The sequence below is a fragment of the Fukomys damarensis genome, unplaced genomic scaffold (genome assembly GCF_012274545.1).
Source record: "Fukomys damarensis isolate Sample0158 unplaced genomic scaffold, DMR_v1.0_HiC HiC_scaffold_8, whole genome shotgun sequence".
Taxonomy (NCBI): domain Eukaryota; kingdom Metazoa; phylum Chordata; class Mammalia; order Rodentia; family Bathyergidae; genus Fukomys; species Fukomys damarensis.
In genome coordinates this window covers 5,467,794-5,487,296 of record NW_022900920.1, presented here as the reverse complement: position 1 = coordinate 5,487,296, position 19,503 = coordinate 5,467,794, and the positions used below count along the sequence as shown (strand labels likewise).

Here is a 19,503-nt window from a genome sequence, read left to right as displayed (position 1 = left end):
AACTCCCCGGACCCTTTTTTTTTTTTTTTTTTTTTTTTTGGTGCTGAGTCTTGAAACAAGGTTCTTTCTCATGCTAGGAAACTACTACTGAAATATACCCTCAGCCCTCTTTAAAATTTTATTTTGAGACAGCATCTCAATAAACTGCCCAGACTGGCTTGGAATTGTGATTCCCCTGCCCCAGTCTCCCAAATAGCTAGGACTACAGGTGTGTGCCACCATGCCCGGCCCGGGTAAAATTTTAACACATTAGCACATCTAGTGAATTTTTTGGTTAATATATTCTATTTTCAGTTCTAAAATTTTTAGACTGGTTCTTTCCTCTACTCATTATAACCATATGATTCTTTGATTTATGCTTATGTTTATAAGAGCAATTTGAAGATTTTCGATGGCTAATCCATATTTCAGTCATTAGTAGTTTTCTTTTTTCTCTGGATAGATTTTTTCATCTGTTTCTAGATCATATATTTCTGCTCCTTCATATGCCTAGTAAACTGTGCTTGACTCCTACCATTATGGATTTTATGTTATTAAATGCATGGATGTTTTTGACTTTTTTCAGGCAGTTAGCTTATTTGGGCACCAACACAATCCTTGAAAGGCTTCTTTTTAAGCTCTGTGGCAAGGGTGATGACCTTTTCTCCCAGCTTCTCCAGGTTTCAGTGTTGAAATCTTTGCCGAAAACTCAAAGTTCTCCATAGTTTGTTTCTACCCTGCTAGCAGAAGTCAGGGCACTCTAGTCCATGTCTGCAGCTCTTACCTGAGGGTAGGGGTTCTCTTCTTTGCAGATTGCTCAGACTCTACTCTCTGTGTCTTATCTGCCTCTTGGAGTCTCATCCTGTGCAGGGATAGCTTTATTTTCAGCCAAGTCTTCTGGAATTCTTTCTTCGCATACCTTTCTTCTTCCTGGTACCTTGCTTAGAGTTTTTCATCACAGAATATGGATTAAAATTTTGATACCATTATTCATGTACCTTGGAGTTGAACAGTGAAGCAAATATGTAGTAGGTGATAGAAGCCAGAGTTCTGTTGGCTGGGAATTTACCTACAAGCAAGAGACTGAGGCTGGAATGACCCCTGTCGCAATGCATTGGCGCTGGTGACATCAGTGGATTCTCATGCTTGTCCCGGTGTGTATACATACATATAAAGATACAAGATCTGTGCGTATACTCACAGCTTAGTCTACGCACACGTATCGTTATGCTCTGAACGTGCAGAGTACTACACCCCAGTAGCAAGAAGCCCATCCAGTGCCCAGATCTTTACTTCTGTTAGCATTATCTAATAAAAGGTATCAGCACTTTCTGAAGAAATGGCTGATTCTATGGTTGGTTCAGGGAATACATAAAATGAGCATGCCGGAATGTTAGGAAATGTTTAAAAGTAAAAAAACAAAAACAAATGATGGGATATGTGTAAAGGTTTAGGGAACAACTGAGAGAATTCCCCATGATCAAAACTAAAATAATTTGAGTAAGAAAATAAAACAGTAGTGGATTATAACCCAAACCAGAAAGTAAAAATCCACGTCATCATTTTTTAGTATCAAATAATGTTAAAGTCATTGTCCATGTGCTTATTTTCCATTTGAATGCCTTTGGTGAAGAATCAAATGTCTTAATTTTAGCATAGTTATAATTTCATTCACATTCAATTTTATAATTCATTCACATTCTTTTTAATGATACTCTGAGGTCAGAATCATATTCCACTGTGGATTCATGGAAATGTCTTAAGGATGTCCTCTTCTGCTATTTCTTCATTGAGGAGAAACATACAAAATAAATGACATTATGCACAATTCGGTACTTTTAAAAACATATTCACAATGTCATGCAACTACTAGTTTCAGGAAATTATATATTTTTTTCAAAATAAAACCTGTCCTCACTAAGTAGTTAACCCTGCTCCTTCCTCTCCATTCTATAGTACTTGGCACTGAATTGCTATGGATTTACTTATTCTGGATATTTTGTATACATGGAAGCAGGCAATGAAGGCTTTTGTGTTTGCTTTCTTTCACTGAGCATAGTGTTTTCAAGGTTCACCCATATTATATGATGCATCAGTACTTCATCCTTTTTATGGTTTAATAATATTCCATTTTGTATATCCCTCATTCTGTTTATCAATTTTTTTTTGAGACAAGTTCTCACTATGTAGATCAGGCTGGCCTTGAACTCACTATGTAGCCCAGAATGGCCTCAAACTCATGGTGATCCTTCTGCCTCAGCCTCCCAAGCTCTGGGACTACAGATGTATGGCACCATTCTTGGCTCTTCAGGCTTTTTTATTTTAAAAATCATGAATGGATATTGAATTTTCTTTAAGACTTCTTCTGCGTCTGTTGAGACGATCATGTAATTTTTATACTTGCTTCTGTTTATGTGATGCATTACATTTATTGATTTTGTTTTGAACCATCTTTCCATTCTAAGAATGAAGCCTACTTTGACATGATGTATGTTTTTAAAAACAATTTATTGCATTATTTGGCAGGGTCTTGTTGAGGACTTCTGCATCTATGGTCATTAAAGATATTGGTCTTAGCTTTCTTTTAAGACAAGTTGAGTCCTCGTCTGCCTTTTTTCCTTGTCTGGTTTTGGAGTCATGGTAATGCTACCTTCCAGGGAAAGTTTAGCAGTTCTCCTTCCCTTTCAGTTTTCTTAAAGAGTTCGAAGAGTATATATGTTAGATCTTCCCTGAAGGTCTTGTAGAATTTAGTGGTGAATCCATAGAGATCTGGGATTTTTTTAGTTGGTAAGTTTTTTATTACTGACTCAATTTATTGCTTGTTATTGGATTATTTAGCAATTTTGTATCTTGTTGGGTCAGTTTTGGTGATTCATATTTATCTAGGAATCTTTCAATTTCTTCTTGATTCTCCAGTTTATTGGAATACAAGTTTTCAAAGTAGGTACTAATAATCTGGATTTTGTTGGTGTTCATTGTGATTTGCATTTTAATTTCTAATTGCATTATATGATTCTTTCTTTCCTCCTTTATTAAGAATGGATAAGAGTTTATTCTTGTTTTTTTTTTTTTTGGTACTGGGGATCCAACTCAAGCCCTTGCACTTGCGAGGCAGGCAGTAGAACCAATAGTTTATTCTTTTGAAGTACAACTCTCTGATCATTGATTTGTTCATTGATTTGTTTGTTAGTCTCAATTTTGTTAATCTCCACTCTGATATTTTTAATTTCCTTCCTTCTACTAACTTTGGTTTTGGATTCTTCTTGTTTTTGTAGGACTTTTATGTGCATTATTAGGTTATTTAGTTTTGCTTGCTCTGTTTGTCTGATGTGGGTGCACACAGCTGTAAACTTTCCTCTTAGGATTGGTTTCATTATGTCCCATAGGTTCTGGTATGTTGTAGTTACATTATCTCTTGATTATAGGTACTAATTTCTTCTGTGACACATTGATTATTTAAGAGTATATAGTTTAATCTCTAAGTTTTTGCATAATATCTGTGGTTTCTTTTGCCATTGATTTCTAGCACTATGCTCTGTTAAGATGCATTGGATAACTTCAGTCCTTTTGTATTTTAGCATACTCTATGTTCTAGCATATGATCTATTTTGAGAACATTCCCTGGGCTGCTAAAATAAATGTATTTTCTGTTGTGATTATATGGAATTCTCTGTGGATATCTATTAAGTCTGTTTGTTTGAAGGTGTGGTTTTAACTCTAATATTTCTTTGTTGATTTTTGTAATAATGGGATTTTGATCTATTTGTAATAATGGGATTTTGAGGTCCACTCCACACAAGATATGTTGTGTTTATCTTGTTCTTTTTTATGTCCAGTAGTGTGTGTTTTATGAAGTTTGCTGCATTGGTGTTTGGTGCATATATTACTTAAAGTTGTTATCTGTTTCTGTTGAATTCTTCCCTGACCATCCTCTTTGCTTCTTCTGACTAGTTTTGGTTTGAAGTCCACTTTGACTGAAAATAAGATATCTACTTCTGCTTGTTTTTGAGCTCTTGTTTCATGGCCTGTTCCTTTCCATTTTTTGACCTTTAGTCTATTAATTTTTGGATACATATTGAGGGTATACTCCTAAGTGAAATAAATAAGTCACACATGTGTAAATACCGAATAGTTTCCCTGGTGTGAATAAACTGTAATAGTACATAAGATCCTAATGAGATAACTGACATTGTGAAGTAGGAAGAAAAGGTCTAAAGGTGTAGGGAAGGTGGGATGGGTAGGGGAAGGGTAATAAGGGAAAAGAAAAAAATGTGAGAAAATGAAAAGATGGAAATAAAGTGGTTGTAAATGGGGAGGGGAGGAGGGGTGAAGGGAGGGCAGGGACAGGGGAAAAAATGAGAACCTGTCATGTAGAGGTACAAGATCCTAACAATGAATATAACTGTACTGTATCCCTAAAATGTACCGATAAACTCAATTAAAAAGAAAAAAAAATTAGCCACAAAAATTTTTTTTTGTATTAAATATGTTCCTGGTATACAGCATATTGTTGGTTTTTTAAAAATCTAATCTAACAGTCTTTGTCTTTTGTTTGAGCAGCGAGACTATTTGTATTGAAAGTTAATACTGAAATATATTAACTTGTACTTGTCGTTGTATTATTTTCCTGTTGCTAATTCCCCTCCCCCTTCTGCTTAACTCTTACCGGATCTGATATATTCATTTAATTAAACTTTTTGGAATTGTTGGTTTCATTGTATCTTTTTAGGATATCCTTGAGAATTTTTTTGGAGTGTTGGTTTAGTGGTCATGAATTTTCTAAAATTCTCTTTGTAGTGGAAAAGTCTTTTTTCTCCATCAATTTTGCAAGATATTTTTGCAGGATATGTTATCCTAGGTTTGAAATGGTTTACCTTTAGGGTTTCAAAAATTTCACTCCAAGATCTTCTGGACTTTAAGGTTTGTTTTGAGAAGTCACTTTATAAATGACTTTTTCTTTTTATCTAACAGCTTTTAAGATTCTGCCTTGTGTTGTACTCCTGGTAATTTTTACTATGATGTTTCATGGAGATGTTCTTTTCTGATTGTGGCTATTTGAGGTTTTATATGCCTCACTCACCTGTGTGTTAAATTTCTCCCCATACTTGGAAAATTTTCTGCAGTAATTTCTATAAAACAGGTGTTTTAAACCCTTTGTTCTGTCTTCTGATTTTTTACTATATCCAATTAATCTTAGTCTTCTTTGCATTGAATAGCATCTGTTGGATTAATTTTTCACAGTCTGTTGTTGCTTTTAGGTATCTCTCAATATATGGTCATCTGCACCAGCCGTATCTTCTAGTTCTGATAGTTAGTCCTCATATTGGTTACTTCTGTTGCTTATATATGCAATAGAAGGTTTCATCTTTTGTCACTTTTTATGGACTCATTATGTGCTAAACTGGCCATTCATGTTTTGCATCATTTTGTTTAGCTCAGCTCACCTTCTTTTTTAAAAGTGTCTTTTCTAAGACCACTGATATTTCTTTTTAAGCACATTATTGGTTTGAGATTGCTGAGCTTTTTTTTTTTGCTTTTGAAAACTTTATTTCAATATAATTATGCTTATAGAAATACACTCATTTTGGTTAAGAGACTGCTGAGCATCTTATGGATCTGTTTTTTATTTCATTTTCTTCACATCATAATATTTTGTTTTTGTTTTTATTTTTGGTGCTTCTAGGGAACCCAGGATCACTTCATAAAATTTAGCTATCTGGCTTTTAATTTCTTCCCAGGAGATCCCCTGAGGATCAGTTTTGGGGGAGTTGAAAGTTTCTGGAGGCATTTTGTCCTGAGGAATTAGGGTCAATTAAAGTGGAAAGAATTTGTGGCTAATATGGAGATCTCTTTATCTAGTGTCTGCTTTCCAGTGGTGCACTCTGGGGTGACTAACTATAGGGCTTTGCCTTTGTCCCAAGGTCCCTTTGTCCCATTAATTTGGAGAGGGGAGTGTTCATTATGACTGGCCCAGCACCCAGTTCTCTGGAGATGAACTGCAGTCATGACATACAAACAAATCAGCTGTTGGCACATGATAAAAATCAATCAATACTACAACTGGCAATAGCAAAGAAACCAGCCACAGTAATAGAATCAAAGACAAATTAGATAGTGACATAGCATAAGAACCAATAAAAGCAACCACTGTACCACACTAAATAGTAGGGACCTGCAATGATACAGACACAAAAACAAACCAAATGAATGTCAAATCTTGCCCAACCTTTCGGGCTGTGCATGATCTGTCAATGGTATCCACTCTAGGGTTATAGTCACTCCAGTTTCTTCCCTGACCATCCTCTTTGCTTCTTCTGACTAGTTTTGGTTTGAAGTCCACTTTGACTGAAAATAAGATATCTACTTCTGCTTGTTTTTGAGCTCTTGTTTCATGGCCTGTTCCTTTCCATTTTTTGACCTTTAGTCTATTAATTTTTGGATACATATTGAGGGTATACTCCTAAGTGAAATAAATAAGTCACACATGTGTAAATACCGAATAGTTTCCCTGGTGTGAATAAACTGTAATAGTACATAAGATCCTAATGAGATAACTGACATTGTGAAGTAGGAAGAAAAGGTCTAAAGGTGTAGGGAAGGTGGGATGGGTAGGGGAAGGGTAATAAGGGAAAAGAAAAAAATGTGAGAAAATGAAAAGATGGAAATAAAGTGGTTGTAAATGGGGAGGGGAGGAGGGGTGAAGGGAGGAGAGGGACAGGGGAAAAAATGAGAACCTGTCATGTAGAGGTACAAGATCCTAACAATGAATATAACTGTACTGTATCCCTAAAATGTACCGATAAACTCAATTAAAAAGAAAAAAAAATTAGCCACAAAAATTTTTTTTTGTATTAAATATGTTCCTGGTATACAGCATATTGTTGGTTTTTTAAAAATCTAATCTAACAGTCTTTGTCTTTTGTTTGAGCAGCGAGACTATTTGTATTGAAAGTTAATACTGAAATATATTAACTTGTACTTGTCGTTGTATTATTTTCCTGTTGCTAATTCCCCTCCCCCTTCTGCTTAACTCTTACCGGATCTGATATATTCATTTAATTAAACTTTTTGGAATTGTTGGTTTCATTGTATCTTTTTAGGATATCCTTGAGAATTTTTTTGGAGTGTTGGTTTAGTGGTCATGAATTTTCTAAAATTCTCTTTGTAGTGGAAAAGTCTTTTTTCTCCATCAATTTTGCAAGATATTTTTGCAGGATATGTTATCCTAGGTTTGAAATGGTTTACCTTTAGGGTTTCAAAAATTTCACTCCAAGATCTTCTGGACTTTAAGGTTTGTTTTGAGAAGTCACTTTATAAATGACTTTTTCTTTTTATCTAACAGCTTTTAAGATTCTGCCTTGTGTTGTACTCCTGGTAATTTTTACTATGATGTTTCATGGAGATGTTCTTTTCTGATTGTGGCTATTTGAGGTTTTATATGCCTCACTCACCTGTGTGTTAAATTTCTCCCCATACTTGGAAAATTTTCTGCAGTAATTTCTATAAAACAGGTGTTTTAAACCCTTTGTTCTGTCTTCTGATTTTTTACTATATCCAATTAATCTTAGTCTTCTTTGCATTGAATAGCATCTGTTGGATTAATTTTTCACAGTCTGTTGTTGCTTTTAGGTATCTCTCAATATATGGTCATCTGCACCAGCCGTATCTTCTAGTTCTGATAGTTAGTCCTCATATTGGTTACTTCTGTTGCTTATATATGCAATAGAAGGTTTCATCTTTTGTCACTTTTTATGGACTCATTATGTGCTAAACTGGCCATTCATGTTTTGCATCATTTTGTTTAGCTCAGCTCACCTTCTTTTTTAAAAGTGTCTTTTCTAAGACCACTGATATTTCTTTTTAAGCACATTATTGGTTTGAGATTGCTGAGCTTTTTTTTTTTGCTTTTGAAAACTTTATTTCAATATAATTATGCTTATAGAAATACACTCATTTTGGTTAAGAGACTGCTGAGCATCTTATGGATCTGTTTTTTATTTCATTTTCTTCACATCATAATATTTTGTTTTTGTTTTTATTTTTGGTGCTTCTAGGGAACCCAGGATCACTTCATAAAATTTAGCTATCTGGCTTTTAATTTCTTCCCAGGAGATCCCCTGAGGATCAGTTTTGGGGGAGTTGAAAGTTTCTGGAGGCATTTTGTCCTGAGGAATTAGGGTCAATTAAAGTGGAAAGAATTTGTGGCTAATATGGAGATCTCTTTATCTAGTGTCTGCTTTCCAGTGGTGCACTCTGGGGTGACTAACTATAGGGCTTTGCCTTTGTCCCAAGGTCCCTTTGTCCCATTAATTTGGAGAGGGGAGTGTTCATTATGACTGGCCCAGCACCCAGTTCTCTGGAGATGAACTGCAGTCATGACATACAAACAAATCAGCTGTTGGCACATGATAAAAATCAATCAATACTACAACTGGCAATAGCAAAGAAACCAGCCACAGTAATAGAATCAAAGACAAATTAGATAGTGACATAGCATAAGAACCAATAAAAGCAACCACTGTACCACACTAAATAGTAGGGACCTGCAATGATACAGACACAAAAACAAACCAAATGAATGTCAAATCTTGCCCAACCTTTCGGGCTGTGCATGATCTGTCAATGGTATCCACTCTAGGGTTATAGTCACTCCAGGGGCTTTTAGTTTCTGTGCCCCTCTGTGCACCCCAAATCATAAATGTATATTGCTCCAGGCCACTGCATATGTGAACTTTTGCCACAGGGAACGCATTTGCTGCTGCTGTATGTTTGAGCTAGGGGCCCTCTTGGGCTCTTTCTTAGTCTTCTCAGGCTCCCTGTGGCTCCCTGCAGCCCTTGATGCTGTGGGGTGCATCGTTGCAGAGCATGATCTCTCCCTGGTGTTCTGGGCTTTTGGCTGTACTGGGCCAGAGGAGCTTCTGTCATCCCTTCCTGGAGAACACAGGTTTCTGGGGGTGGTGGATCTGGGATACTCTCCTTCCCCTATCCTGAGACTGCTCAGGGACCTTTAGGAGCAGCACAGGCCCTCACTATGGCTTCTGCACTCCAGGGCTCCCACCCAATGACACTCTGGGCTTGAGAGAAATCACGTCTTGCCTGATCCCATTTGCCTGGAGGCTTGCTTTTAATCTTGGCTGGTCTTAAGTTGAGTTGGAGGCCTATGCAGCTCACAGATATGGTTCTCAATACAATTAAAAAATCTTCATTTCTTCTGGTGCTGCATTTTGCTATCTGATTTCTGCTATCTCAGTATCTAAATTTAAATGCAGTCAGGACAAGCCTCATACTTCATCACATATGTGCTTATTTATTTATTTTTATTTAAATTGAATTTATTGGTACATTCTTGTGTTTATTTTTTATAGCAATCACGCACACACACAGAGTACCCAAAGAACATTTATCTTTATCATTGCTGGTGGCAGGAACAAAGCCCCTTATGTTCACAGATCCCTCAGCATCCTGCTGTTCATCATCGCATTCCAGAGGCTGAGATTCCCAGAGACTCCATTATTCCTATTTTATAGAGAAACAGGTGTTGTCAATGCAAGGTGTCCTGCTCAGACTCCTGGGCTGGTCAGGGCCCCGGGACAGGGCCAGGCCTGCCCAGTCCCTGGATGGTTTGTTGCTTCTTGGGCTCATTACCATGGGAGTAAGTCAGTCATTAAGTAGTTAAGTAGGAAATTAGGCATTTGAACCTCTCTTTCCCTATCATAAAGGAGCTATCAGAAATAGGAATAACTTCTGGTCAACATTTATGTGTAGAAACACAAGTTACAACCCAGAGAATTGTCTGGTGGGAGCACTGTTTAGTAACTGCAGTGAGTCTACAACATTTTGGGAAATTCTGGCTTGTGATGTTAAGTAAGAGAGAAGAGCTCAGAAGTATGTCTGCAGAGTGATCCCTGAAAGTTGACATGGGGAAAATAAATCCAAGGGATGGAAAAGAGGTGAGAAGCCAAATCTTCACAGCTACTATGCTTTGAGAAACTTTTCTTTTACTTCTTTTTATCCTCAAGATTCCTATAATGTTATTAAAATGGAAAAATAGAGGTGTTTTTACAAAACAGAAAGCAACTCTATTTTCCCAGACAAGGGGCAGCCCCTGTAGTGGATGCTAACTCACAAGGCCTCACTCCTGCTTGCTCTGGTGATGGGGATATTTTCTACCATAATAAGCTTCCAATCAGGGCAGTCTACAGGTCTGTGTAGGGTGGCATTCCCTGAGGCAGCGTGACACCTGCAGTTTAAGTGTGGCTGGTGGGGTCCACATACCCCACTAGAAAGGCTGCCCAGCAACCCATCCCAAAGCACTGGCAAGGGAAAAGGGCCGAGGGAGGGCGGGTTCATACTCCCATAATCTCCCAAGACCCTAGCTCTAGGCAGCCGAGTTCTTGCCATGTGACACATCCCTGCTGTGGCTCTGAGCCCCAAACTGGCTCCAGGTACCTGCTGAGCTCCATGGGGTGGCCTGCAGGGTGATACTTGACAGGCTCAGAAAGTCAAACCTCTTCCAAAGCCATATGTGGCCCATGGTAGCTCCTAACCAGGCCACAACTTCTTCCTGTCCACACTGACTGGGGGTCCCTGCCTCAGAGGAGTGGGTCTGGTTAGGGGACCAAGCAGGAAACAGAAGTAATCCCACCTCCTGCCCGAGTACTCTATCTGAAAGGCTGTGATGGAGTTGGGCAGCCTGTAGTTTACCTCTCCATTTGTTGGGGCAGGGCAGGGGTGGTGGAATGTCACACCCCTATTTACAGAGGAGGAAACTGAGGCACAGAACACCTGACAACAGCACCCAGAATCTGGTGTGCAGCCTGACCACTTCCTGGAGTGCATGCCCTTGGTGTATGGGAACCAAGTGCACGCACAACCCCAGGAAATGGGAGGGTTTAGTTGAGAAGTCAGGTGAGGCCAAGGGCAGGAGGTCCACCCTCGGGGGCCTCTCCCAGCCTCCAGGGCCAGCCTCTTGTCAGCTGCTTAACTGCAAGAGGGTCTTCACAGGCCTGAGCCTTGGGGAGGCCAGGGTGAGGCAAAAGTAACCCAAATACCCCAGTGCCACCTGTTGGGCACAGGGCTTCCTGTGCCTCTTCTGAGGGCAGGAGGGCCAGGTGCAAGGTGGGGAGCCCTTCAGTTGTCTTTGCAGGTGCTCTCGCTACCTGGGCTCGGAGCTGAGTGCCACCAGCTACAGGTCTAGGTTTCTGGTCAGCACAATGGCTGACAGCTGGCAAGATTTAGATGTCAGGCCCAGGCCTCTGCCTGCGAGGAGTAGGGGGGCTAGCAGAAATGTGGGGCCACAGTGTGAAACGAGTGTGGCACCCAAGGAATAGAGCAGTAGCAAGGCACCCCCAGTTCCTTTCCTGTGGCTTCCTACATCCTGGGGTCTGGCCTGGACAGTGCCAGTACTGGCTGCTCCGAGTAACCCCAAGCAGGGCCACTTCATCAGAGTAGTTCTGTAGACCTGGGGCCCAGGCAACAAGCCCAGGGGCAGTAATCAAGCCCCATGTACATGAAAGGACAGTCAGGTACCTTCCCGGGCGGCCATGGGTATTTCAAGGGAGCAGGAGTGTTTAGGCCACATACTGAGTGTGCAGAGTGGCCTGTGACTCTGATGACACTCCTCACCTCATCTCCAGGAGGTTGGCAGCAGAAAACAAGTAGCTCAGCCCGCAGGATACCCTCATTAGCATGTCAGAGGGCCATCCAGGCAAGGTGGCTAAGCTTCTCCCTATGCCCTGGCCGAGGATGTCTCTGCATGGAGGGACTGTATGTGACCTGACTGATCTTTCTGGTCTCTAGGTTGCCAAAGGGACATGGACCTGAAGCTGGGTAAGTGGCTCTGCATTCTACCCCACAAGGAGGGGCTGAGATTGGCCCTGGCCTGACCTTGACCAGGGAAGTCTCACCCCCTGCAGCTTGTCCCCTACCCTTCAGGATCCAGGGCATCTCCTTCAAGTCCACTTGAATCTCATGTGTACACAGGGTTCAACGACCACACCCTAGCTCAGGCCCAGCTCCATGACTTCAAGCCTATCTTCTCTTGAGCCTCAGGGGATACCTGAAAGATGTGGTCACAGAAAGACTGGGGAGAGTGCTGGATCTGGGTTTCCTCACCCATACTGCGGATTTCCCATCTTCGCATACATATTGATCATGGAGGGAGCTAGGAGGAAACTGCTGGGCTGGCTCTCACTCACAGGGAAAGGAGAGACCTAGGGTGGTGCACTGAAGGGCTATGAAGCCCCAGGCCCAGCAGGTGTTGCAGATTTCTTTACTTCCCTTTCAGCCAGCACAGTGTAATTGTTACCGGCAAGAAAATTTTTCTCAACAACAAGCTTGTCTGGTTCAGAGTTGAGGGAAGAAGGTGCTGACCCTCAGGTCAGGACCCACAACTGTCACAGAGCAGAGTGACTCCCACCTGGGAAATACATATACCTGTGGGGTCCAGGGGTGTCGTGGCCACACGTACAGGTACAGCCCTGCAGGGGTCTCTGCCAGTGTGTCCAGGATGCTGGCCATGCTTCAACCTTTAGTTCTCAGGTAATGGTGTCATGAAGTTAGGTTGAGAAAGCTGCTCCTTGCAAGGTGATCCTCCAGTGGTCCCACCTTGGAGCCTGAGTTACTGGCCTCAGCTCACCTTGCCCCTCCTATGGCAGGATGCAGTGTATTCAGGGGCTGCAGAGGAGCAGGGTTGAGTCGGTACATCTCAGGTTTTTTGTAGATCGGCATAGGTTAAGGACACACTGTAGGTCTGGGGAGGGACCCTCACCAAGGCACCCCAAGTCTTTTGATTGGGTAATGTGCCTGGTTCTATAGCCAGAAAGAGGGGAGGTGCTCCAGGTCCCCAGGTACAAGTGGGAGGGAGTGTGCTTGTGTATGGTGTGTGTGTAAACGTAACCTGGTAGGTGGAGGGTGCCTTTGGGAGGTTCCCCTCCCAGCCATTCCCTCCGCCATCTTCAGGACATCTGATGGATTGCTTCTTAAGCTCTATACTGAGCCTGTTTTGAGAAGGTGATGAGGGAGATGTGGATACCTGGGGGCCTTTTGGGTGACAGAACCTATTCAACCTTCTCATCCACCTGGAGTTTCTACTGGGCCCTGGCCCTGAGCCTCCCTGTCCACCAGCATCTGGCCAGCAGGGGGAGCTAGTGACACAGTCTTTCAAAAGTCTCCTTTTGAGGAGGCCTGCCTCCCTCCCTTTTCAGCAGGCTGCAAAGACCGCCCCCCCATCTCTACCCCTAAAAGGTCTCCGTCCCGAGTAGGATCACTTGACAATAAGGATGTTCTACTAGGTATACTAGGATCCAGTCTGGCTTGTTGGATGAAGATGCTAAAAGTCAGGGCAGAAAATTTCATTTGTGAAAAACCTGACAGTTCCTGTCTTTTTTCCAGTCTCCTTGACTCTAGAGTAAGGCACCCCTCTTTCCTGTGATAAGGACTCTAGAATAAGAAAGGATGTGTCCATATCCCAGGTGACAAGGACTGTAGCATAAGGACATCTTCTTCTTCCAGGTAACAAGCAACTGCTAGCTGGCTTCGCTTTGGGCTCTGAGTGATTTCAGCCAGCGCATATGTGGCTTATGGGCCCATCTGCTTATTCCCACAGGATACCAGACCTGCTTGGGGTGCTGGGATTGTAGGGTAAGGTGAGTAGATCCCTAAGAGGGTGGAGAAGGGTTGGTACCTGGTTCCTGCGGCCCTTTCTGTCACATGGTGCTTGGTGTTCCAACAGCGCTTCATGGCCTGGAGCTGTTGCCAGTCACTGTCCTTACAGGGCCCTTTCATCCTGCTGGGCTTCTCAGGCCATCACAGTTTGCATGTCAGGCTCTTTTTACTCTTCCTGGTCATGCACGTACTCACAGTGGCCGGAATCCTGGCCATCATCTCCCTTGTCAGGGCACCAGCACCATTGAATACCATGTACTTCTTCCTCTGCAATTTCTGTTTCCTGGAAATCTGGTTCACCATGGCCTGCATGCCCAAGGCCCTGGCCACTTTCACCTCCCAGAGTGGAGTCATCTCTCTGGCTGGCTGTGCTGCACAGATGTACTTTATCTTCTTGTTGGGCTGCACTGAGTACTTCCTGCTGGCTGCTATGGCCTATGCCCACTACCTAGCCATCTTGCCTGCCACTATGCTATGGTGGCACCATGACACCTGCCCTGGCAGTGTGGCTTGCCCTGGGCTCCTGGATGTGTGGCTTCTCTGCCATCACTGTGCCTACCACCCTCATCACATGCCTCTCCTTCTTCAGCTCTTGAGTCACCAACCACTTCTTCTGTGACATTGTGCCCTGGATTGTGCGGTCCTGCACTGACACCTGGGTAGTGGAGCTGATCTGTTCATCCCACCTCACAGTGGTGCTCATTTGGTATGGTTCCACCATCTTTCTGTGTGTCAGGACTTTGGTGGAGAGCTCCCTGGACCTGTCCGAGGCCATCACAGTGCTCAATACCATTGTCACGCCAGTGCTGAACCCCTTTATTTACACACTGAGGAACAAGGATTTGAAGGAGGCTCTGTTTAGGATGGGGCAGGGGAGGTGATGGAGTGACTGCTGCCCTCCTGCCCTGGCACTCAGCCCACCTGCAGTGCAGGGCCGTCAACTGGCACCATTCCCTCTGTACCACTGGGAACGTTGTCACTGGAACCCCGCCCTTGGGTTCAGCTGCTTATGGTATTCACCTCCCCTGCTAACCTAGGGGAGTTTCCTGCTCCTCTCATAGGTAGATTCTGAAAGATTCTAGGCAGTTTCTAAAAAAGAAGTGGGCTCCTGTGACCCGGAGCAGGTGCCTTCTGAGGAATCTGCAGTACCCTACCCTCTGTCTACTATGCACGTGCACCTGGTGCCAGCTAGCCTGTGACCTTGAGCGGTCTGGGTCCCGAGGCTGACAGGGTCTCCACTGCATCCAGGTGCCACCACTCCCACACTAGTTTCTCCTGAGTGGCCCTTGCCAGGGAAGAGCACCCCCGGGCAGTTTTGTGCCCACACTGGGGGCACTCAGTAATAGTGGTGAGAGCCAGAGGGATGTGCATGGAAGCCTCTTTGAGAGCACTTGCAGCTCACTAGGGCTGCTTGGGTCAATGCTTGGTCACTGCACCCTTCAGGGGGCTCAGAGCATACCCACCAGGTGTCACACTGTTCTTGAGGCCTGAACTAAGGGAGCAGAGGTCAGAGAAAAGTGTGTGGCCTCAGCTCTGGGGGCAGCGTCCAGGAGGAGTTAGTCTGAACTTCCAGCCCATCATTACTCCCAGAGAAGGCTGGGTGGGTTTGGAAGCACATGACTTGGGCAAGTCATGTAACCATTCTGGTCCTCTGTGCCTTTCTCTGTAAGTGGGACTACAAAGATGTAATCTTGTGGAGCAACTGTGAATATAATGTGTGCCCAGGGTTTTAGAATAAGCCTACAGGAGTGGGCTCAAGAAATGCTGTTATTAGTATTATTTTCATAATTTAGCAGATAGAACAGTGTACAGACTATCCCCCTTCTCCCTTGTTTTACCTCAAACAAATAACAGGATCAGTGCCCTTCTTCTAGTGTCCAACCTGATCTTTGCACCTCCAGGGACCCCTGAGAGAACTGGACTCTCTTTACCTGGTCTGGATAAAAATGAGAGATGGTAGCCTGGACAAGTGGCCCCAGTGACACTGAGCAAGTTTACCCCTAGAGCCGCTCGGAAGCTGTGGCCTCAGGTCCACCAGGGCTGCAGGGGTGGCCACAATGCTCCTGCAGGATAGAAATGAGCTGGCTAAGCTGCATTGCTGGTAGTGGGCTGAACTCAGAGTGGCTCTGTATAGGGGCTGAACCCAGCCCATTCCTACTGTGTTGCCTAGGGTGGGGATGGTGGAGCACCAGGGGTACTGAAGCAGGGATTGTGGGGTGGGGAGTCACCTTGGTTTTGGCTGTGGCCCTGTTTCTGCGGCTCATTGCAGAACACCCTCAGCACCGTGCTGGGTTCCGTCTCTTGCCCCATGTATTTCCCTGCTCTCCTTCCAGTCTAGTAGTCTTATGTTCTGCCCTGTGGTTTTTATTCACTCTTGCTGCACAGTGGGAGACCATCGGGGGGTTCTGATGGCTTATTCTCTGTAGCGACACCATGCCTGGACTAAGCAAGGACCACAGGTGCCTGCACGTATCTTCCCAGGGTCTGGAGGTACCTTCGCCAACACTGAATTGGGGACCCCCTTTTCCCAGGGCCTGCAGCCAGATGACTCACTGGTCCTTGAGTCTTGCACGCTCAGCCATATGTAGCTACTGACATTTATGCAGTCATCATGCTTTTATGAAGTTACTTAGTAATTGGCAAATTAAGGAGCATCCTACTTTCATTGGTTCATGCCTTTGCTAACTTGATGACATGTTATTAACAGGTCACAGTAGCACTGTTTGGTGTCTTCCCAGTAACACTTGGAGGAGATGCATAGGGCTGAGGACAGAGGGACAGGCTGTTCAGTATCTGTGCTGTATTGTGCAGTAGCCTTACACCCTGACAGGACCACTGTTCTTGCAGACCAGCCAGATGCCCCTCAAGGACGTCAGTCCTCTCTCCTCCCATTCTGATGGAGGTTGCCCTACTCTCATGGAGTTCTCTGTAGATGCCTTTCCTCAGAGACTGAGGCCTGAGGTGACCCTGGGTGACCAAGGATTGGGGGATGGGAGCAGGGAGTACCTGGGTCTCCTGAGGGACCCATCCCTTGGTAGCCTGTCTGTCCCTGCCCAGATCTGCCCCAGATCTGCCTCACTGCTGCAGCACATGGTGGACAAGTTGTCTCAGACTCCGCTAAGATTGCTTCACTTTGGAGGTGGACTGTAGTCCTTCCCAGTTCTGCTTACCATGGATCAGAGCCCTGGTGGTGAGCAGGTGCTGGATATGGACTGAGAGTCAAAGGTCCTCATTTTCTTAGATTTTCCCTGATTCAGGACATCCACTGCTCCTTATCTCTGCCCATGTCATGAGTTTTCTTGGGCAGTGACTCAGCCGGAGGCAGTGTTGTGAAGCATTGCTGGATCCTGGACACACCCTAAATGGGGCCTCAGATGAGCAGGTTTTGGAGAAAAGGAGCCCTCTTGGCCCATAGACCAGTGCTGCCAGGTCCTGCCTTCTGGGGAAGGTGGTCTTGCCTGTCTTACGTGTCTTCCTGGATCTTTGCCATGACTTAGCATTGTGGGATGAAATTTGTTTCCTGGCATTAGAAACAAGACAGGTTTTAAGGGAATGCTGTCTTTTATCATCTTCTAGAGTCTGATTTTTTTCCCCCCACGGGATGAGGAAGTCTGTGCAGTCAGAACGGCACTAGTCCAAGCGAACGGAAGGGGAACAGCATTGCCATGACAGCAGGGAGGAATGTGTGGAGGCTGGCATACTTTTAGACCGTTGCCATGACTGGTAGATGAATCACATTAACTGATCTTCAGATGCCCAGCCTTGTACAGCTGGAATAAATTCCATTTGGTAAAGGTGAATGATTTTTAATTCCCTGGTGGTTTGGTTTGCTAATAAATATCTTTAAAATTTATTTTTGACTAAAAATAATCGTCTATATTTATGGGGTACGATGTGATACTTCCAGTACATGTTTACATGGCGGAATGAGCAAGATTTGCTCATAGTTTGTTGGAGAGTTTTGTATCTATGTCCATGGAGATATAAACCTGTAGTTTCCTCTCTTACAGTGCTCTTGTCTGTTGTGCTGTTAGTGTGATGCTTTCCTCACAGGATGAGTTGAGAAGAGTCCCTCTGCACCTGTCCTCTGGAAGAGAGTTTGGAGAACATGTATAACTTTGTTACATTTTTGGCTGAACTCACCAGTGAACCCAACTGGGTCTGAAGCTATCTTTTTTGGAAGGTTAATTATTGATTAAATTTCTCTCTCTCTCTCTGTACCAGTGATTGAACTCAGGTCCTTGTACCTGAGAAGCAGGCAGCAGAACCATTGAGCCAAATCCCTAGCCCTGATTCAATTTCTTTAACAGAAAAAATTTAAAGGAGAAAATCCTTTATTATTGTTTTGTCTCATTTAAAAAGGATACATACCCTGAAGGAGCCATGTTAGTGGTTTATATTTAGCTGGTTTCAAATACTTTTTCTAGGGATATCTTTATTCCCTTATAAGAATGTAATCATGCAATAGCAAAAGTTTACATAATTCATGGTTGGGTGTTGATGCCCCCTAGACTGCAGGCAGAGGTAAACGAATCTCATCTGTGTCCTTCTTGTCAGTACTGTCGTTGCCCATCCTCCAGCTCAGTCTGCCAGCCACCCACCCACCCATCCCTCCACCCACCGAAGGTTGGATGTTTGAGACTTTGTTGGTAATTCCCCGAGCACTGAGGGAAATGTCAGATCTCTCCTCTGGACACACAGGCCCTGGATACTGCTGCTCGTATGCATCTGGGTATGAGTAGCTCCAAGCTCTGCTATTCCAATGTCCCCAAATGAACATCCTTCCTCTAAGTGTGCATATTCTTCATCTTGACTGTATGGATTTTTTTTGGTACTGGGGATCGAACCCAGGTCCTTGCACCTGCAAGGCAGGCGCTGGAACCACTGAGCTAAATCCCTAGGCCAACCTTATGGATTTCTTACCAACTTCCAGTCTTACGTTGTTCTCCAGGGGCTGCATTCTTTCCTAAGGCCTATGTGAGATTCTGTTAAGCACACACTGATGCTGGGTCCTGTGAAAGCCATGCATTCCAGTCTAATTTTACATGTGAATTGGAGATTCTGACTTTGCTCCAGTTATTTTTTTCTGGAGGCATTACTCTGCATAATTGTGTGTGCCAGGGTCTGGGTTACATGAACGGCCCAGCTAGCATTCTAGTTTAGTCATTCTGGCCCTGGACTCCTGTCAGACCTCCGCAAAAAAGATTTCCTCCATTTTTTGGTATGTAGTGTATTGTCGTGATTGTAAAGTCTAAGTTTATGGGCCAGTTTGGAAACATACTTGTGTTTCCATTGAGGTCTAAAATATATTTATATTTAAGATCAGAAGTCATATTAAATTTCAGTTTTCCCTCCTGTGTTCCTGTGTTCATCTTTCTGGCTAATGGCTAGTAGACTAGTTAATGTTAATTTGTATTACTGGAGTGAGCCCACCTTGCTTTAGGGGGATTATTCTCATATTCTGCAAGTAGGTTTCCTTGAATGGCTCAGGACTGTGGTTTCTGCTCAGAGCAAGCTGACTGGTCACAGATGAGCCCCAGACCTCAGCCTAACACAAAGGCAGACATTCTTGCTTATGAGAATCAGTGACATGCCCAGGCAGGTCTCTTGGGACAGCTTCCTGCGTGCGTGGCCCAGGTTCTTGTTATTAAAGGATACATTCTCTGAAGGAGCCATGTTAGTGGTTTAGTTATACATAGATTGTTTTAAATATTTTCTAGGCATGTCTTTACTCATGTATAAGAATTCAGTCATACAATACCAAAATGTTTGCATCTTCTTGGCAAGCATTATGATTATCTGTCAGTGGTAATTATGTGAACCTGCCGCTCACTTTCAGGCCAGTATAGAACGCCAGCC

General features: G+C 43.5%; 1 protein-coding gene across 1 annotated transcript; it reads left to right on the top strand.

The window, feature by feature from the left end:
- Window positions 1–13,683: 13,683 nt before the first annotated feature.
- On the top strand, window positions 13,684–14,525 carry LOC109117924 (olfactory receptor 287-like). The gene is given in 2 exon segments (XM_019206990.1): window positions 13,684–14,101; window positions 14,103–14,525. Coding segments are annotated over 2 exon segments (807 nt in total). The 5' UTR covers window positions 13,684–13,717.
- The last annotated feature ends 4,978 nt before the right edge of the window (window positions 14,526–19,503 follow it).